This window comes from Pleurodeles waltl, chromosome 7, assembly GCF_031143425.1.
Source record: "Pleurodeles waltl isolate 20211129_DDA chromosome 7, aPleWal1.hap1.20221129, whole genome shotgun sequence".
NCBI classification, from domain to species: Eukaryota; Metazoa; Chordata; class Amphibia; order Caudata; family Salamandridae; genus Pleurodeles; species Pleurodeles waltl.
In genome coordinates this window covers 1,551,131,986-1,551,154,355 of record NC_090446.1, presented here as the reverse complement: position 1 = coordinate 1,551,154,355, position 22,370 = coordinate 1,551,131,986, and the positions used below count along the sequence as shown (strand labels likewise).

At 54.6% G+C, this 22,370-nt stretch overlaps 1 protein-coding gene across 1 annotated transcript in view; it reads right to left on the bottom strand.

Moving 5' to 3' along the window:
• Positions 1 to 19,481, bottom strand: part of APOC1 (apolipoprotein C1) — a 31,241-nt gene extending 11,760 nt beyond the window's left edge. Inside the window, exons 1-2 of the mRNA XM_069201465.1 lie at positions 19,348 to 19,481; positions 8,295 to 8,383 (exon numbers count right to left, since the gene is read on the bottom strand). Of these exons, the coding sequence (XP_069057566.1) occupies positions 8,295 to 8,349 (55 nt within the window). The 5' untranslated portion in view covers positions 8,350 to 8,383; positions 19,348 to 19,481. The remainder of the gene's footprint in view (positions 1 to 8,294; positions 8,384 to 19,347) is intronic.
• Between the last annotated feature and the right edge of the window lie 2,889 nt (positions 19,482 to 22,370).

The window sequence follows — 22,370 nt, the reverse complement described above, 5'->3', positions numbered from 1 at the left end:
TAGGGCTCCCACGGTGCACAGTGGCTGGTGAGGCCTTGGGTCTGTATTCAGGGCGTATAGGGTGCCCAAAGTGCTGGGCAGCCAGTGAGGCCTGAGGTTGGTATCCAGGACGTGCAGAGCTCCCAAGGTGCAGGGGGGCCGGCAAGAGCTGGGGTCTGTAGCCAGGGTGTGTAGGGCTCCTACGGTGCAGGGCAGCCTCTGAGACCTGGGGTCTGTAGTCAGGGCGTGTAGGGCTCCCACGGTGCAGGACAGCCTCCTAGACCTGGGGTCTGTAGCCATGGCGTGTAGGGTTCCCGAGGTGCAGGGTGGCTGGCGAGGCCTGGGGTCTGTATTCAGGGCGTGTAGGGATCCTACGGTGCACAGTGGCCGGCGAGACCTGGGGTCTGTAGCCAGGGCGTGTAGGGATCCCATGGTGCAGGGTGGCAGGCAAGGCCTGGGGACTGTAGCCAGGGCGTGTAGGGATCCCACGGTGCAGTGCGGCCCAGTGAGACCTGGGGTCTGTAGCCAGGGCGTGTAGGGCTCCCACTGTGCACAGTGGCCGGCGAGGCATGAGGTCTTTAGCCAGGGCGTGTAGGGCTCCCACGGTGCACGGTGGCCGGCAAGACCTGGGGTCTGTAGCCAGGGCGTGTAGAGCTCCCACGGTACAGGGTGGCCAGTGAGGCCTGGGGTCTGTAGCCAGGGTGTGTAGGGCTCCCACAGTGCAGTGCAGCCACTGAGGCCTGTAGCCAGGGCGTGCAGGGCTCCCACGGTGCAGAGTGGCTGGTGAGGCCTGGAGTCTGTAGCCAGGGCGAGTAGGGCTCCCACGGTGCACGATGGCTTGCGAGGCCTGGGATCTGTAGCCAGGGCGTGTAGGGCTCCCACGGTACAGGGTGGCCAGTGAGGCCTGGGGTCTGTAGCCAGGGCGTGTAGGGCTCCCACAGTGCACGATGGCCGGTGAGGCCTGGGGTCTGTAGGACTACCATGGTGGTCAGCGAGGCTTTGGGACTGTAACCAGTGTGTGTAGGGCTCCGACGGTGCACGGTGGCCAGCGAGGCCTGGGTTCTGTAACCAGTGTGTGTAGGGCTCCCACGGTGGCCAGCGAGGCCTGGGTTCTGTAACCAGTGTGTGTAGGGCTCCCACGGTGCAGGGTGGCAAGTGAGACCTGAGGTCTGTAACCAGGGAGTGTAGGGCTCCCACGGTGCAGGGTGGCAGGTGAGACCTGAGGTCTGTAACCAGAGAGTGTAGGGTTCCCAAGGCGCAGGGCGGCCGGCAGGGCCTGGGGTCTGTAGACAGGGCGTGTAGGGCAACCATGGTGCAGGGTGGCCGGCGAGGCCTGGGGTCTGTAGCCAGGGTGTGTAGGGCTCCCATGGTGCAGGGTGGCCGGCGAGGCCTGGGGTCTGTAGCCAGGGCGTGTAGGGCCCCCATGGTGCAGGGTGGCTGGCGAGGCCTGGGGACAGGATCCAGACAGAGAGGATTCACCTGCACGGCTGGTTTGAGTGTCCCGGTTCTGCAGGGGTTCACAGGTCTCAGCAGGGGTAGCTGGACCTGGCTGCTCTGCACATGGGATTCGTCACCTCGGACCCGGTGTGGTCATTTAATGCTGCTCACAGAGGCCGCACACTGTCCAGCGCTGAAGGTGGCTGGAGGGACAGTCCTACTCCTGGTGGGAGGAGGAGCGACAGTCCCACTCTTGGGGTAGGAGGAGCGACTGTCCTACTCCTGGGGTAGGAGGAGCGACTGTCCTACTCCTGGGGTAGGAGGAGCGACTGTCCTACTCCTGGGGTAGGAGGAGCGACTGTCCTACTCCTGGGGTAGGAGGAGCGACTGTCCTACTCCTGGTAGCTTATAAGGAACTCATTCTATCCTGGGTTTGGTTGTGATTGTCCTTGTGTCAGGGATTCCTGTATTTGGTGAGGACCTTGTGTAATGGAGGTGTCTGGGTCACTTCTGAGTAACATGTCAAAGGTCGCCGATATGTCCCATAGGAATGGGTTGTAAGTGTATGGAGACAACTACATGGGGTGGGTAGAAGTTAGCTCAGTGCGATGGGTAGAAGGAGGCAGAGAAGGGTGGGTAGACACTGGCTTCTTGGTATGGGTAGATAGCTGGCTGCATGTATGGGTAGAAACTAACTTGGTACAGTGAGCAGTAGCTGGCTCACATAGAAGAGTAGAAGCTAACTCAGTATCTCATTCTTATAGGTAAAAGGGCTGAGTAGAAAGGCACTCCATAGTATGGGTAGAAGCTGGCTCAGTCTTATAGTTAGAAGGGATGGGTCGAAAGTGGCTCCAGGGTATGGGTAGAAGTTAGATCAGTCTTATAGGTAAAATGGCTGGAAGAAAGGCACTCCTTGGTATGGGTAGAAGATGGCTCAGTCTTATAGGTAGAAGGGATGGGTAGAAAGGGACTCCATTGTATTGGGAGAAGGTAGCAGGGATGGATAGAAAGTTGCTCCAGGGTATGGGTAGAAGATAGCTCAGTTTTATAGGTAGAAGGGGCTCCGGGTGTGGGTAGATGTTAGCTCAGTCTTATAGGTGGAAATGATGGGTAGAAGGGGCTCCACGGTATGGGTAGAAGCTAGCTCAGTCTTACAGGTAGAAAGGCTGGGTAGAAAGGGGCTCCACGGTATGGGTAGAATCTATTGTAATCTTAAAGGTACAAAGGCTGCATAGAAAGGGGCTCAAGGTATCAGTAGGGGCTAGCTAATTCTTATAGGTAGAAGGGATGGGTAGAGAGCGGTTCCAGGGTATGGGTAGAAGCTAGCTCAGTCTTATAGGTAGAAGGGGCTCCGGGTATGGGTAGAAGCTAGCTCAGTCTTATAGGTGGAAGGAATGGGTAGAAGGGGCTCCACGGTATGGGTAGAAGCTAGCTCTGTATTACAGGTAGAAGGGATGGGTAGAAAGGGGCCCCACGGTATGGGTAGAATTTATTAGGTACAAGGGCTGCATAGAAAGGGGCTCATGGTATTGGTAGGGGCTAGCTCATTCTGATAGGTAGAAAGGATGGGTAGAAAGGGGCTCATGGTATTGGTAGGGGCTAGCTCATTCTTATTGGTAGAAGGGATGGGTAGAAAGGGGCTCATGGTATCAGTAGGGGCTAGCTCATTCTTATTGGTAGAAGGGAGGGGTAGAAAGGGGCTCATGGTATTGGTAGGGGCTAGCTCATTCTTATTGGTAGAAGGGATGGGTAGAAAGGGGCTCATGGTATCGGTAGGGGCTAGCTAATTCTTATAGGTAGAAGGGATGAGTAGAACGGGGCTCCACTGTATGGGTAGAAGCTAGCTCATTCTTATAGGTAGAAGGGCTGGGTAGAAAGAGGCTCCAAGATATCAGTAGACGTTATCTCATTCTTATAGGTGGAAGGGATGGGTAGAAAGTGGCTCCAGGGTATGGGTAGAAAGCTAGCTCAGTCTCCCAGTCTTATAGGTAGAAGGGATGGGTAGAACGGGGCTCCACTGTATGGGTAGAAGCTAGCTCATTCTTATAGGTAGAAGGGCTGGGTAGAAAGAGGCTCCAAGATATCAGTAGACGTTATCTCATTCTTATAGGTGGAAGGGATGGGTAGAAAGTGGCTCCAGGGTATGGGTAGAAAGCTAGCTCAGTCTCCCAGTCTTATAGGTAGAAGGGATGGGTACCAAGGGGCTCCATGGTATAGGTAGGTTCTGGCTGGTGGTCTAAAAGTATGAGGCTAAGTGGCACGGGTAGAAACTGGCACAGTGTTGTGGGTAGAAGCTTGCTTCAAGAGATGGATATTTAAAGTGGGTGGAAGTTGGCTTAGTGGTATGGATGTGGTTAGAGGCTAGTTCATGCTATGGGTAGAAGTCGGCTCTATGGCATGATATGGGTAGAGGCTAGTTCCATGCTATGGATAGAAGTGGGCTCTACGGTATGGAATTGGGTAGAGGCTAGTTCGATGCAGTGGGTAGATGTTGTTTCTATAGCATGGATATAGGTAGAGACTAGTTCCATGCAGTGGGTAGAAGTTGGCTTGGTGGTATAGATATGGAAGAGATTAGTTCCATGCAGTGGGTAGACGTTGGCTCGGTGGTATGGATATGGGTAGAGGTTAGGTCCATGCAGTTGGTGGAAGTTGGCTTAGTGGCATGGATGTGGGTATAGGTTAGTTCCATGCTATGGGTAGAAGTTGGCTCTATGGTATGGAATTGGGTAGAGGCTAGTTCGATGCAGTGGGTAGATGTCTCTATGGCATTGATATGGATAGAGACTAGTTCCATGCAGTGGGTAGAAGTTGGCTTGGTGGTATGGATATGGAAGAGGTTAGTTCCATGCAGTGGGTAGAAGTTGGCTTGGTGGTATGGATATGGAAGATGTTAGTTCCATGCAGTGTGTAGAAGTTGGCTTGGTGGTATGGATATTGGTAGAGGCTAGTTCCATGCAGTTGGTGGAAGTTGGCTTGGTGGTATGGCTGTGGGTAGAGGTTAGTTCCTTGCTATGGGTAGAAGTGGGCTCTATGGTATGGAATTGGGTAGAGGCTAGTTCGATGCAGTGGGTAGAAGTTGGCTCTGTGGCATGGATATGGGTAGAGGCTAGTTACATTCAGTGGGGAGCAGTTGGCTCAGTGGTATGGATATGGGTAGAGGTTAGTTCCATGCAGTGGGTAGAAGTTGGCTTGGTGGTATGGATATGGTAGAGGTTAATTCCATGCAGTGGGTAGAAGTTGGCTTGGTGGTATGGATATGGTAGAGGTTAGTTCCATGCAGTGGGTATAAGTTGGCTTGGTGGTATGGATATGGTAGAGGCTAGTTCCATGCAGTGGGTAGAAGTTGGCTTGGTGGTATAGATATGGAAGAGGTTAGTTCCATGCAGTGGGTAGAAGTTGGCTTGGTGGTATGGATATGGAAGAGGTTAGTTCCATGCAGTGGGTAGAAGTTGGCTTTGTGGTATGGATATGGTAGAGGTTAGTTCCATGCAGTGGGTAGACGTTGGCTCGGTGGTATGGATATGGGTAGAGGTTAGGTTCATGCAGTTGGCGGAAGTTGGCTTAGTGGCATGGATGTGGGTATAGGTTAGTTTCATTCAGTGGGTAGAAGTTGGCTTGGTGGTATGGATATGGTAGAGGTTAATTCCATGCAGTGGGTAGAAGTTGGCTTGGTGGTATGGATATGGTAGAGGTTAATTCCATGCAGTGGGTAGAAGTTGGCTTGGTGGTATGGATATGGTAGAGGTTAATTCCATGCAGTGGGTAGAAGTTTGCTTGGTGGTATGGATATGGTAGAGGTTAGTTCCATGCAGTGGGTATAAGTTGGCTTGGTGGTATGGATATGGTAGAGGTTAATTCCATGCAGTGGGTAGAAGTTGTCTCTATGGCATGGATATGGGTAGAGACTAGTTCCATGCAGTGGGTAGACGTTGGCTCGGTGGTATGGATATGGTAGAGGTTAGGTTCATGCAGTTGGCGGAAGTTGGCTTAGTGGCATGGATGTGGGTATAGGTTAGTTCCATGCTATGGGTAGAAGTTGGCTCTATGGTATGGAATTGGGTAGAGGCTAGTTCGATGCAGTGGGTAGATGTTGTCTCTATGGCATGGATATGGGTAGAGACTAGTTCCATGCAGTGGGTAGAAGCTGGCTTGGTGGTATGGATATGGAAGAGGTTGGTTACATGCAGTGGGTAGAAGTTGGCTTGGTGGTATGGATATGGTAGAGGTTAATTCCATGCAATGGGTAGAGGTTGGCTCTATGGTATGGATATGGGTAGAGGTTAGTTCCATGCTATAGATAGAAGTGGGCTCTATGGCATGGAATTGGGTAGAGGCTAGTTCGATGCAGTGGGTAGAAGTTGGCTCTGTGGCATGGATATGGGTAGAGGCTAGTTCCATTCAGTGGGGAGCAGTTGGCTTGGTGGTATGGATATGGGTAGAGGTTAGTTCCATGCAGTGGGTGGAAGTTGGCTTGGTGGTATGGATATTGGTAGAGGCTAGTTCCATGCAGTTGGTAGAAGTTGGCTTGGTGGTATGGATGTGGGTAGAGGTTAATTCCATGCTATGGGTAGAGGTTGGCTCTATGGTATGGATATGGGTAGAGGCTAGTTCGATGCAGTGGGAAAAAGTTGGCTCTCTGGCATGGATATGGGTAGAGGCTAGTTCCATTCAGTGGGGAGCAGTTGGCTTGGTGGTATGGATATGGTAGAGGTTAATTCCATGCAGTGGGTAGAAGTTGGCTTGGTGGTATGGATGTGGGTAGAGGTTAGTTCCTTGCTATGGGTAGAAGTGGGCTCTATGGTATGGAATTGGGTAGAGGCTAGTTCGATGCAGTGGGTAGAAAATGGCTCTGTGGCATGGATATGGGTAGAGGCTAGTTACATTCAGTGGGGAGCAGTTGGCTCGGTGGTATGGATATGGGTAGAGGTTAATTCCATGCAGTGGGTAGAAGTTGGCTTGGTGGTATGGATATGGTAGAGGTTAATTCCATGCAGTGGGTAGAAGTTGGCTTGGTGGTATGGATATGGTAGAGGTTAGTTCCATGCAGTGGGTATAAGTTGGGTTGGTGGTATGGATATGGTAGAGGCTAGTTCCATGCAGTGGGTAGAAGTTGGCTCTATGGCATGGATATGGGTAGAGGCTAGTTCGATGCAGTAGGTAGAAGTTGGCTTGGTGGTATGGATATGGTAGAGGTTAATTCCATGCAGTGGGTATAAGTTGGCTTGGTGGTATGGATATGGGTAGATGCTAGTTCCATGCAGTGGGTGGATGTGGGCTCTATGGCATGGATATGGGTAGAGGCTAGTTCTATGCTATGGGTAGAAGTTGGTTTGGTGGTATCGATATGGGTAGAGGCTAGTTCCATTCAGTGGGGAGCAGTTGGCTCGGTGGTATGGATGTGGGTAGAGGTTAGTTCCATGCAGTGGGTAGAAGTTGGCTCTATGGCATGGATATGGGTAGAGGCTAGTTCGATGCAGTGGGTAGAAGTTGGCTTGGTGGTATGGATATGGTAGAGGTTAATTCCATGCAGTGGGTAGAAGTTGGCTTGGTGGTATGGATATGGTAGAGGTTAGTTCCATGCAGTGGGTAGAAGTTGGCTTGGCGGTATGGATATGGGTAGAGGCTAGTTCGACACTGTGGGGAGAAGTTGCTTCAGTGACATGTATATATTGGTAGAGGCTAGTTCCATGCAGTGGGTAAACGTTGGCTCGGTGGTATGGATATGGGTAGAGGTTAGTTCCATGCATTGGGTAGAATTTGGCTTGGTGGTATGGATATGGGTAGATGCTAGTTCCATGCAGTGGGTGGAATTAGGCTCTATGGCATGGATATGGGTAGCGGCTAGTTTCATGCTATGAGTAGAAGATGGCTCGGTGGTATGGATATGGGTAAAGGCTAGTTCTATGCTATGGGTAGAAGTTGGTTTGGTGATATCGATATGGGTAGAGGCTAGTTCCATTCAGTGGGGAGCAGATGGCTCGGTGATATGGATATGGGTAGAGGTTAGTTCCATGCAGTGGGTAGAAGTTGGCTCGGTGGTATGGATATGGGTAGATGCTAGTTCCATGCAGTGGGTAGAAGTTGGTGCAATGACATGGATATGGGTGGAGGCTAGTTCCATGCAGTGGGTAGAAGTTGTCTCGGTGGTACTGATGTGGGTAGATGCTAGTTCCTTGCAGTGGGTAGAAGTTGGTGCAATGACATTGATATGGGTAGAGGCTACTCCCATGCTATGGGTAGAAATTGGCTCGGTGGTATGGATGTGGGTAGAGACTAAGTCCATGCTATGGGCAGAAGTTGACTCAATGGTATGGATGTGGGTTGGGGTAGATCCATGACGTGGATAGAAGTTGACGCAGTGACGTGGATATGGGTAGAGGCTAGTTTAATGGTATGGGTAGAAGTCAGCTTAGTCTTATAGGTAGAAGGGCTGGGGAGAAAGGGACTCCATGATATGGGTAGAAGCTAGCTCCATGACGTGGGTAGAAGTTGACGCAGTGACATGGATATGGGTAGAGGCTAGTTTAATGGTATGGGTAAAAAGTCAGCTTAGTCTTATAGGTGGAAGGGCTGAAGAGAAAGGGACTCCATGATATGGGTAGAAGCTAGCTCCATGATGTGGGTAGAAGATGGGGCAGGGACATGGATATGGGTAGAGGCTAGTTCCATGGCATGGGTAGTAGCTGGCTCGGTGGTATGGATGTGGGTAGAGGCTAGTTCCATGCCATGGGTAGAAGCTGGCTCAGTGCTCTAGGTAGAAGGGGTGGGTAGAAACAGGCTTCGTGGTATTTGTGAGGGTGACTAAGCAGATTTGGGTAGAAGCTGGCTCAGAGGAATGAAGAATAGTGCCGAGGAGCGACCATAAAGCACATTACCGGTCATCACCGCTAGGGTGACCAGGAGCACAGCCAGGGACAGGAGCAGCTTCATGGTGGCCTCTGATGACCTCCTCTCAAGTCAATCTCTGCAGGGGAGAAGCACAGGGCAAAGCTGAGAAAGTCATGGCACCTCAGACTCAGCAAACTCAAGAGGACTCCCAGAGGCCCACAGGGCACTGAATCCCACAGCCCAAGACACCCTTGAAACCAGCACACAGCCCCACACACACAGCCCCTGAAACCAGCACACAGCCTCACACACACAGCCCCTGAAACCAGCACACAGCCCCGAAACCAACACACAGCCCCTGCAACCAGCACACAGCCTCACACACACAGCCCCTGAAACCAACACACAGCCCGAAACCAACACACAGCCCCACAGGCCCTGAAACCAGCACACAGACTCACACACTAGACCTGAAACCTACACACAGCCCTCACACACAGCCCTCACACACACACAGTCCCTGAAACCAACACACAGCCCCACACACAGTCCCTGAAACCAACACACAGCCCCACACACACAGTCTCTGAAACCAACACACAGCCCCACACACACAGGGCCTGATTCTAACTTTGGAGGACGGTGTTAAACCGTCCCAAAAGTGGCGGATATACCACCTACCGTATTACGAGTTCCATAGGATATAATGGACTCGTAATACGGTGGGTGGTATATCCGCCACTTTTGGGACGGTTTAACACCGTCCTCTAAAGTTAGAATCAGGCCCACAGTCTCTGAAACCAACACACAGCCCCACACACACACACAGTCCCTGAAACCAACACAGCCCCACACACAGTCCCTGAAACCAACACAGCCCCACACACAGTCCCTGAAACCAACACACAGCCCCCACACACACAGTCCCTGAAACCAACACACAGCCCCACACACACAGTCCCTGAAACCAACACACAGCCCCACACACACAGTCCCTGAAACCAACACACAGCCCCACACACACAGTCCCTGAAACCAACACACAGCCCCACACACACAGTCCCTGAAACCAACACACAGCCACACACACACAGTCCCTGAAACCAACACACAGCCACACACACAGTCCCTGAAACCAACACACAGCCACACACACACACAGTCCCTGAAACCAGCACACATCCCCACACACTAGCCCCACACACACAGTCCCAGAAACCAACACACGGCCCCACACACACAGTCCCAGAAACCAACACACGGCCCCACACACACAGTCCCAGAAACCAACACACGGCCCCACACACACAGTCCCAGAAACCAACACACGGCCCCACACACACAGTCCCTGAAACCAACACACGGCCCCACACACACAGTCCCTGAAACCAACACACGGCCCCACACACACAGTCCCTGAAACCAACACACGGCCCCACACACACAGTCCCTGAAACCAACACACGGCCCCACACACACAGTCCCTGAAACCAACACACGGCCCCACACACACAGTCCCTGAAACCAACACACGGCCCCACACACACAGTCCCTGAAACCAACACACGGCCCCACACACACAGTCCCTGAAACCAACACACGGCCCCACACACACAGTCCCTGAAACCAACACACGGCCCCACACACACAGTCCCTGAAACCAACACACGGCCCCACACACAGTCCCTGAAACCAACACACGGCCCCACACACAGTCCCTGAAACCAACACACGGCCCCACACACACAGTCCCTGAAGCCAGCACACAGACCCACGCACAGCCTTGAAACCAACATGCAACCCCACAGGCCCTGAAACCAACACACAGCCCCACGCACAGCCTTGAAACCAACATGCAACCCCACAGGCCCTGAAACCAACACACAGCCCCACACATGACCCCTGAAATAAACACACAGCAGCACATGGCCCTGAAACCAGCAACACAGCCCCACACACTTCCTTGAAACCAACACAGCCCCTCACACTGCTTTGAAACCAACACACAGCAGCATACGCAGCCCTGAAACCAACACACAGCCCCACACACAGCCCTGAAACCAGCACACAGCCCTGAAACCAGCACACACAGCCACACACACAGGCCCTGAAACCAACACACAGCCCCACAAACAGCCCTGAAACCAGAACACAGCCCCACACACACAGTCCCTGAAACCAACACACAGCCCCACACACACACAGTCCCTGAAACCAACACATAGCCCCACACACACAGTCCCTGAAACCAACACACAGCCCCACACGCACAGTCCCTGAAACCAACACACATTCCCACACACACAGTCCCTGAAACCAACATACAGCCCCACACACACACAGTCCCTGAAACCAACACACAGCCCCACACACACAGTCCCTGAAGCCAGCACACGGCCCCACACACACAGTCCCTGAAGCCAGCACACGGCCCCACACACAGCCTTGAAACCAACATGCAACCCCACAGGCCCTGAAACCAACACACAGCCCCACGCACAGCCTTGAAACCAACATGCAACCCCACAGGCCCTGAAACCAACACACAGCCCCACACATGACCCCTGAAATAAACACACAGCAGCACATGGCCCTGAAACCAGCAACACAGCCCCACACACTTCCTTGAAACCAACACAGCCCCTCACACTGCTTTGAAACCAACACACAGCAGCATACACAGCCCTGAAACCAACACACAGCCCCACACACAGTTCCTGAAACCAACACACAGCCCCACACACAGTTCCTGAAACCAACACACAGCCCCACACACAGTTCCTGAAACCAACACACAGCCCCACACACAGTCCCTGAAACCAACACACAGCCCCACACACACACACACAGTCCCTGAAACCAACACACAGCCCCCACACACACAGTCCCTGAAACCAACACACAGCCCCCACACACACACAGTCCCTGAAACCAACACACAGCCCCACACGCACACAGTCCCTGAAACCAACACACAGCCCCACACACACACAGTCCCTGAAACCAACACACAGCCCCACACACACACAGTCCCTGAAACCAACACACAGCCCCACACACACACAGTCCCTGAAACCAACACACAGCCCCACACACACACAGTCCCTGAATCCAACACACAGCCCCACACACACACAGTCCCTGAATCCAACACACAGCCCCACACACACACAGTCCCTGAAACCAACACACAGCCCCACACACACACAGTCCCTGAAACCAACACACAGCCCCACACACGCAGTCCCTGAAACCAACACTCGGCCCCACACACGCAGTCCCTGAAGCCAGCACACAGCCCCAGAGGCCTTGAAGCCAGCACACAGCCCCAGAGGCCTTGAAGCCAGCACACAGCCCCATGCACAGCCTTGAAACCAACATGCAACCCCACACACCGCCTTGAAACCAGCACACAGCCCCACACACAGCCCTCACACACCGCCTTGAAACCAGCACACAGCCCTCACACACCGCCTTGAAACCAGCACACAGCCCTCACACACCAGCCCTCACACCAACACACAGCCCCACACACACAGTCCCTGACACCAACACACAGCCACACACACAGTCCTTGACACCAACACACAGCCACACACACAGTCCCTGAAACCAACACACAGCCACACACACACACAGTCCCTGAAACCAGCACACATCCCCACACACTAGCCCCACACACACAGTCCCAGAAACCAACACACGGCCCCACACACACAGTCCCAGAAACCAACACACGGCCCCACACACACAGTCCCTGAAACCAACACACGGCCCCACACACACAGTCCCTGAAACCAACACACGGCCCCACACACACAGTCCCTGAAACCAACACACGGCCCCACACACACAGTCCCTGAAACCAACACACGGCCCCACACACACAGTCCCTGAAACCAACACACGGCCCCACACACACAGTCCCTGAAACCAACACACGGCCCCACACACACAGTCCCTGAAACCAACACACGGCCCCACACACACAGTCCCTGAAACCAACACACGGCCCCACACACACAGTCCCTGAAACCAACACACGGCCCCACACACACAGTCCCTGAAACCAACACACGGCCCCACACACACAGTCCCTGAAACCAACACACGGCCCCACACACACAGTCCCTGAAACCAACACACGGCCCCACACACAGTCCCTGAAACCAACACACGGCCCCACACACACAGTCCCTGAAGCCAGCACACAGACCCACGCACAGCCTTGAAACCAACATGCAACCCCACAGGCCCTGAAACCAACACACAGCCCCACGCACAGCCTTGAAACCAACATGCAACCCCACAGGCCCTGAAACCAACACACAGCCCCACACATGACCCCTGAAATAAACACACAGCAGCACATGGCCCTGAAACCAGCAACACAGCCCCACACACTTCCTTGAAACCAACACAGCCCCTCACACTGCTTTGAAACCAACACACAGCAGCATACGCAGCCCTGAAACCAACACACAGCCCCACACACAGCCCTGAAACCAGCACACACAGCCCTGAAACCAGCACACACAGCCACACACACAGGCCCTGAAACCAACACACAGCCCCACAAACAGCCCTGAAACCAGAACACAGCCCCACACACACAGTCCCTGAAACCAACACACAGCCCCACACACACACAGTCCCTGAAACCAACACATAGCCCCACACACACAGTCCCTGAAACCAACACACAGCCCCACACGCACAGTCCCTGAAACCAACACACATTCCCACACACACAGTCCCTGAAACCAACATACAGCCCCACACACACACAGTCCCTGAAACCAACACACAGCCCCACACACACAGTCCCTGAAGCCAGCACACGGCCCCACACACACAGTCCCTGAAGCCAGCACACGGCCCCACGCACAGCCTTGAAACCAACATGCAACCCCACAGGCCCTGAAACCAACACACAGCCCCACGCACAGCCTTGAAACCAACATGCAACCCCACAGGCCCTGAAACCAACACACAGCCCCACACATGACCCCTGAAATAAACACACAGCAGCACATGGCCCTGAAACCAGCAACACAGCCCCACACACTTCCTTGAAACCAACACAGCCCCTCACACTGCTTTGAAACCAACACACAGCAGCATACGCAGCCCTGAAACCAACACACAGCCCCACACACAGTTCCTGAAACCAACACACAGCCCCACACACAGTTCCTGAAACCAACACACAGCCCCACACACAGTTCCTGAAACCAACACACAGCCCCACACACAGTCCCTGAAACCAACACACAGCCCCACACACAGTCCCTGAAACCAACACACAGCCCCACACACACACACACACAGTCCCTGAAACCAACACACAGCCCCACACACACACACACAGTCCCTGAAACCAACACACAGCCCCCACACACACAGTCCCTGAAACCAACACACAGCCCCCACACGCACACAGTCCCTGAAACCAACACACAGCCCCACACGCACACAGTCCCTGAAACCAACACACAGCCCCACACACACACAGTCCCTGAAACCAACACACAGCCCCACACACACACAGTCCCTGAATCCAACACACAGCCCCACACACACACAGTCCCTGAAACCAACACACAGCCCCACACACACACAGTCCCTGAAACCAACACTCGGCCCCACACACACACAGTCCCTGAAACCAACACTCGGCCCCACACACGCAGTCCCTGAAACCAACACTCGGCCCCACACACGCAGTCCCTGAAGCCAGCACACAGCCCCAGAGGCCTTGAAGCCAGCACACAGCCCCAGAGGCCTTGAAGCCAGCACACAGCCCCAGAGGCCTTGAAGCCAGCACACAGCCCCATGCACAGCCTTGAAACCAACATGCAACCCCACACACCGCCTTGAAACCAGCACACAGCCCCACACACAGCCCTCACACACCGCCTTGAAACCAGCACACAGCCCTCACACACCGCCTTGAAACCAGCACACAGCCCTCACACACCAGCCCTCACACCAACACACAGCCCCACACACACAGTCCCTGACACCAACACACGGCCCCACACACACAGTCCCTGAAACCAACACACGGCCCCACACACACAGTCCCTGAAACCAACACACGGCCCCACACACACAGTCCCTAAAACCAACACACGGCCCCACACACACAGTCCCTAAAACCAACACACGGCCCCACACACACAGTCCCTAAAACCAACACACGGCCCCACACACACAGTCCCTAAAACCAACACACGGCCCCACACACAGTCCCTGAAACCAACACACGGCCCCACACACAGTCCCTGAAACCAACACACGGCCCCACACACACAGTCCCTGAAGCCAGCACACGGCCCCACACACACAGTCCCTGAAGCCAGCACACAGCCCCACGCACAGCCTTGAAACCAACATGCAACCCCACAGGCCCTGAAACCAACACACAGCCCCACGCACAGCCTTGAAACCAACATGCAACCCCACAGGCCCTGAAACCAACACACAGCCCCACACATGACCCCTGAAATAAACACACAGCAGCACATGGCCCTGAAACCAGCAACACAGCCCCACACACTTCCTTGAAACCAACACAGCCCCTCACACTGCTTTGAAACCAACACACAGCAGCATACGCAGCCCTGAAACCAACACACAGCCCCACACACGGCTCTGACACCCACCCACAGCCCCACACATGACCAAGAAATCCTCCCACAGCCCCCCATATGACCTGGACACATACCCACAGCCCCACACACGGCCCTGAAACCAACACACAGCAGCACACACAGCACTGAAAGCAACACAGCCCCATACATGACCCTGAAACCAATACACATCCCTGATCATGGCCTTGACACCCACCCATTGGTGCACACATGGCACTGACATCTACCTACAGCCCCAAACACAACTGTGAAACCCCCCCCACCCCCCCCCCCCCCCCACTGCCCTGAAACCCAAGCACAGCCCCACACATGGCCTTGAAACCCACAGCCCCACACACAGCTCTGAAACACAGAACCTAAGACAATCTTCAACCTTGAGTCAGAAGTCAAGCCTCCCTGTGGAATGAACCTCAGTTCTAAAAAGGCCCTCACCCACTGGAAGTATCTAAGTAACTGCAAACCCACACTCAAGAACCTCAGCCATGTGAAGACCCTTTGCCACACAAAAACCCTCTGTCACAAAAGGACCCAGAGCAACAGAAAGACTGTTAGCCACAGAAAGACCTTCAGCCACAGGAGCGTCCAGGTAACAGCAAGACCGACACGCAAGACCCTCAGCCCCTGGACCGCCCTCAGTCCTAGACCACCAGTCTTGAGGACCAGTTGTGCCAGGTAAGAAGTGAGCTTCACTTCTAAGAAAAAAGCCAGACAGAAAAAAGCATCCCCTTTGTACCTACAACCTCAGGAAGACCTGGTGGCTCCAGAAGCAGAGATCCCCAACAGCCACATCCTGAGGGCACACTGACGGCCCCCATCCTTAGGAAGTGCATGTGAGGATCCTTCAGAGCACATAACGAGAGCACACTGAGAGTCCCAGCCCTCACTGAGTGTATGTGGAACCCCTCGGCCATATCCTGAGGGTGCAATAAAAGTCCCTGCCCGCAGGGACCCTCAACCTGAGGGGGGCATATAAGGACCTATCACAAACCTCACACTAAGGGCACACTCACATCTCACAGTGATAGTCACTCAGAATCCAGTGTCTAGGAGCACACGTCAGAATCCATCATAGCCTCTCACTAAGGGCCCACTAACATCCCACACACTGACAGTCACTCAGAGTCCAGTAGCACACATCAGGGATACTCAGAGTCTCACACTGACAGCCCACAGTGATGGTCACTCAGAGTCCAGTGTCTAGGAGCACACGTCAGGACTCCTCATAGCCTCTCACTAAGGGCACACTAACATCCCACACACTGACGGTCACTCAGAGTCCAGTAGCACACATCAGGGATACTCAGAGACTCACACTAAGGGCACACGGACAGCCCACAGTGATACACTGACAGTCACTCAGAGTCCAGTGTCTAGGAGCACACATCAGGGATACTCAGAGTCTCACATTAAGGGCACACTGACAACCCACAGTGATTGTCACTCAGAGCCCAGTGTCTAGGAGCACACGTCAGGGACAGTCAGAGCCTCACACTAAGGGCACACTCACATCCCACATTGACGGTCACTCAGAGTCCAGTGTCTAGGAGCACACATCAGGGATACTCAGTCTCACACTAAGAGCACACTGACAGCCCACAGTGATAGTCCCTCAGAGTCCAGTGTCTAAGAGCGCACGTCAGAACCCCTCATAGCCTCTCACTAAGGGCACACTAACATCCCACACACTGACAGTCACTCAGAGTCCAGTAGCACACATCAGGGATACTCAGAGTCTCACACGGACAGCCCACAGTGATGGTCACTCAGAGTCCAGTGTCTAGGAGCAAACATCAGGGATACTCAGAGTCTCACATTAAGGGCACACTGACAACCCACAGTGATTGTCACTCAGAGTCCAGTGTCTAGGAGCACACGTCAGGACTCCTCATAGCCTCTCACTAAGGGCACACTAACATCCCACACACTGACGGTCACTCAGAGTCCAGTAGCACACATCAGGGATACTCAGAGACTCACACTAAGGGCACACTGACAGCCCACAGTGATACACTGACGGTCACTCAGAGTCCAGTGTGTAGGAGCACACATCAGGGATACTCATGCTCACACTAAGAGCACACTGACAGCCCACAGTGATGGTCACTCAGAGCCCAGTGTCTAGGAGCACACGTCAGGGACAGTCAGAGCCTCACACTAAGGGCACACTCACATCCCACATTGACGGTCACTCAGAGTCCAGTGTCTAGGAGCACACATCAGGGATACTCAGTCTCACACTAAGAGCACACTGACAGCCCACAGTGATAGTCCCTCAGAGTCCAGTGTCTAAGAGCGCACGTCAGAACCCCTCATAGCCTCTCACTAAGGGCACACTAACATCCCACACACTGACAGTCACTCAGAGTCCAGTGTCTAGGAGCACACATCAGGGATACTCCGAGTCTCACATTAAGGGCACACTGACAACCCACAGTGATTGTCACTCAGAGTCCAGTGTCTAGGAGCACATGTAAGGACCCCTCAGAGCCTCTCACTAAGGGCACACTTGATGGTCACTCAGAGCCCAGTGTCATTCCCCAGCCCTCAACCCAGGAGAAGTCCTAACCCTGCCCTCATCACAGGAGATATCCCACTCCAGTCATAGGCGATATCTCACCCCAGTCCCAGGAAAGATCCTGCCCCAGCCATAGCAATGACTCTGCCCCGGTCATAGGAGATATCCTGCCCCAGTCATAGGCGATATCCTGCCCCAGCCCTAGGCGATATCCTGCCCCAGCCCTAGGCGATATCCTGCCCCAGCCCTAGGCGATATCCTGCCCCAGCCCTAGGCGATATCCTGCCCCAGTCATAGGCGATATCTCACCCCAGTCCCAGGAGGTATCTAGCCCCATGTCATAGAACATATCGAGCCCCAAGCCATGGGAGATGTCCCGCCCCAGCCCCGGGAGATGTCCCGCCCCAGCCCATGTCCAGCCCAAGGAGATGTCCTGCCCGAGCAGATGTCAAGCCACAGGAGATGTCCTGCCCCAGCCCCAGGAGGTGTCCTAACCCTGCCCTCATCACAGGAGATATCCCACTCCAGTTACAGGAGAGATCCTGCCCCAGCCATAGCAATGACTCTGCCCCAGCCATAGGAGATATCCTGCCCCAGTCATAGGCGATATCCTGCCCCAGTCATAGGCGATATCCTGCCCCAGCCATAGGAGATATCCTGCCCCAGTCCTAGGAGATATCTCACCCCAGTCCCAGGAGGCATCTAGCCCCATGTCATAGAACATATCCCCCCCAGCCATGGGAGATGTCCTGCCCCAGCCCCAGCCGATGTCCAGCCCCGGGAGGTGTCCTGCCCCAGCCCCGGGAGGTGTCCTGCCCCAGCCCCGGGAGGTGTCCTGCCCCAGCCCCGGGAGGTGTCCTGCCCCAGCCCCGGGAGGTGTCCTGCCCCAGCCCCGGGAGGTGTCCTGCCCCAGCCCCGGGAGGTGTCCTGCCCCAGCCCCGGGAGGTGTCCTGCCCCAGCCCCGGGAGGTGTCCTGCCCCAGCCCCAGGAGATGTCCAGCCCCAGCAGATGTCCAGCCCCAGCAGATGTCCAGCCCCAGGAGGTGTCCTGCCCCTGCCCCAGGAGATGTCCTGCCCCTGCCCCAGGAGATGTCCAGCCCCAGGAGATGTCCAGCCCCAGCCCCAGGAGATGTCCAGCCCCAGCCCCAGGAGATGTCCAGCCCCAGGAGGTGTCCAGCCCCAGGAGGTGTCCTGTCCCAGCCCCAGGAGATGTCCAGCCCCAGGAGATGTCCTGTCCCAGCCCCAGGAGGTGTCTTGCCCCAGCCCCAGGAGGTGTCCTGCCCCAGCCCCAGGAGGTGTCCAGCCCCAGCCCCAGGAGGTGTCCAGCCCCAGGAGGTGTCCTGCCCCAGCCCCGGGAGGTGTCCAGCCCCAGCCCCAGGAGATGTCCAGCCCCAGGAGGTGTCCAGCCCCAGGAGGTGTCCTGTCCCAGGAGGTGTCCAGCCCCAGGAGGTGTCCTGTCCCAGGAGGTGTCCTGTCCCAGCCCCAGGAGATGTCCAGCCCCAGGAGATGTCCTGTCCCAGCCCCAGGAGGTGTCCTGCCCCAGCCCCAGGAGGTGTCCTGCCCCAGCCCCAGGAGGTGTCCTGCCCCAGCCCCAGGAGGTGTCCAGCCCCAGGAGGTGTCCTGCCCCAGCCCCGGGAGGTGTCCTGCCCCAGCCCCGGGAGGTGTCCAGCCCCAGGAGGTGTCCTGTCCCAGCCCCAGGAGATGTCCAGCCCCAGCCCCAGGAGATGTCCAGCCCCAGGAGGTGTCCTGTCCCAGCCCCAGGAGGTGTCCTGCCCCAGCAGGTGTCCTGCCCCAGCCCCAGGAGGTGTCCAGCCCCAGGAGGTGTCCTGCCCCAGCCCCGGGAGGTGTCCAGCCCCAGGAGATGTCCAGCCCCAGTCGCCCCAGTCGCCCCCTCGCCCCCTCGCCCTTGGCAGGCACGGTCTGCACTCACCTTCGCACGTGAAGAGGAATCTGTGCTGAGGCTGAAGGTTGGAGCCTTATATTCAGCTCCTGACACCCCCTCCCCCCCCAAACAACATGTGAAAAACAAAAAATTACATTCAGCTGCGGCAAATACCCCGCTCCCCTCTGAGTGCACATGGGGTGGGCGGGGCTGGGGGCGGGGTCTGCGGGGGGGGGGCGGGGGTGACACGGGGTGTTTTCCTACATTTCACTCTGATCCTTTAGTTGCCATCGGAGCACTATTTGAACAAAGGTTCTCTTCAAAGCAGAGATAAGAGGGATCTGTGGCAACAGGAAATGACGTGTGTGTAGGGGGGATCAAGTCTCACTCCCTCCAGTATACTCTAGGCGGAATGTGTCACGCATGGGCCGTGAGCCTCACAGTAAGGAGCACAGATTCCATTACTGAGCGTAAGGCTGATAACTGCAGGAAAGTCTCTCTCACAGGGGGTCAGTCTGACACCCTGGAGCAGTGTCACTCATTGAGAGTGAGGCTCGCACCATGGTGCAGCCTCACTCACAGGGGGTCACTCTCACACCTTGGATAGGAGGGTCACTCACTGGGAGTGAGGCTCACACATTGGTCCAGTCTCACTCACAGGGGGTCAGTCTGACACCCTGGAGCAGTGTCACTCATTGGGAGTGAGGCTCACAAATTGATGCAGTCTGTAGGAAGGTAGCCTCTTTCTAGCCTTGTTACCCCCACTTTTGGCCTGTTTGTGAGTATATGTCAGGGTATTTTCACTGTCTCACTGGGATCCTGCTAGCCAGGGCCCAGTGCTCATAGTGAAAACCCTATGTTGTAAGTGTGTTTGATATGTGTCACTGGGACCCTGCTAGCCAGTAATTTTACCAATTCTCATTGGCATACTGGAACACCCTTATAATTCCCTAGTATATGGTACTGAGGTACCCAGGGTATTGGGGTTCCAGGAGATCCCTATGGGCTGCAGCATTTCTTTTGCCACCCATAGGGAGCTCTGACAAATACTACACAGGCCTGCCAGTGCAGCCTGAGTGAAATAACGTCCACGTTATTTCACAGCCATTTACCACTGCACTTAAGTAACTTATAAGTCACCTATATGTCTAACCTTCACCTGGTGAAGGTTGGGTGCAAAGTTACTAAGTGTGAGGGCACCCTGGCACTAGCCAAGGTGCCCCCACATTGTTCAGGACAAATTCCCCGGACTTTGTGAGTGCGGGGATACCATTACACGCGTGCACTACATATAGGTCACTATCTGTATGTAGCGTCACCATAGTAACTCCGAACATGGCCATGTAACATGTCCAGAATCATGGAATTTTCACCCCAATGCCATTCTGGCATTGGGGTGACAATTCCATGATCCCCCGGGTCTCTAGCGCAGAACCCGGGTACTGCAAAACTGCCTTTCCGGGGTCTCCACTGCAGCTGCTGCTGCTGCCAACCCCTCAGACAGGTTTCTGCCCTCCTGGGGTCCAGCCAGGCTTGGCCCAGGAAGGCAGAACAAATAATTTCCTCTGAGAGAGGGTGTTACACCCTCTCCCTTTGGAAATAGGTGTGAAGGGCTGGGGAGGAGTAGCCTCCCCCAGCCTCTGGAAATGCTCTGAAGGGCACAGATGGTGCACTCCTTGCATAAACCAGTCTACACCGGTTCAGGGGCCCCTTCTCCCCTGCTCTGGCGCAAACTGGACAAAGGAATGGGGAGTGATCACCCCTCAGTAGGGTCAGTTTCACACCTTGGGGAGTGAGGCTCGCACCTTAGTGCAGTGTCACTTACTGGGTGTCAGGGTCACTGTAGGAAGCTGGCTCTGTATATACTATCTCAAAGTGAGAGATAGTGTGCACATAGTCCAGGGGTTCCCCAGAGGCTGAACAGAGGCAAAAATAGATCATTCTAATGCTCTATCTTGTGGTAGTGTGGTCGAGCAGTTAGGCTTATCATAGGGTAGTGTTAAGCATTTGTTGTACACATACAGGCAATAGAGGAAAGACACTCAGTGAAAACTCCAGACAAATAGGTTTTTATATAAAAAAATATATTTTGTTAATTTATTTCTAGAACCACAAGATTCAGTATGTATGTAAGTACATAACATTTAAGGAACTTTGCATAGTTATCAGAACTTTGAATAGAATCAACAGTGCATACAGTTTTCTTTAAAATGGCAAAAAGCTATTTTAAAAGTGGACACACTGCAATTTTCAGCAGTTCATGGGGGAAGAAAAGATTGTAGTTTTACAGGTAAGTATTCAACTTACAGTTCCTATCTCTGGGTTTTGGTAGTCCCTCGTTGGGGGTTCAGGTTAACCCTAAACACCCACCACCAGCAACACGGGACTGGTCGGTGCAGAGGTCAAAGAGGAACCAAATTAATGTTGGCTCCTATGGAGACAGGGGGGGTACTCGGATTCTGGTCAGCCCGAGAGTAAGTACCCGCGACTCGGAGGCCAGACTAGGGGGGTTCAAGAAGAACTGGAGGGGCCCCAAGTAGGCAACAAACGCACACCCTCAACTGCACTAGGGCGGCCGGGTGCAAACAGGACATCAGGTTCTCAATGCACTTCAACGAGGGGACCCTGGGGATCACTCTGAGGCTGCAGAAGAGGTCCAGGGGGGCTTCCCCGGCAAACTACCAGCTGGGTAGGAAAGAGATCTGCCTGCAGTTTGATGCTACACTGGGCGGTCAGGTTCTCCAAGGCCTGGGGGCTGCGGGTGCAGTGTTTCCTTTGGTCGTCGGATACCTTTATCCAGAGCTCGCAGTCAAAGGGGTCCTCTGGATCCCCTCTGCAGCCGACGTCGTGGGGGCTTGGAGGGGTCAACCCAGGGTAGGCTCTTGTTCCCAGTCACCTGGGGACCCTTTCTTGCTGGGTTGATTACTTGGACACGGGCCTTGGGCGCCGAGTGCAAAGGGGTCAGGACTCACGCATCCGGCGTGAGGTGGGAGTACTTCGTTGAAAGTTTCTTTTGGACAGGGCCTCTGTCCTCAGGAGTTCTTGATCCTTTTTGGTGCAGGGCAGTCCTC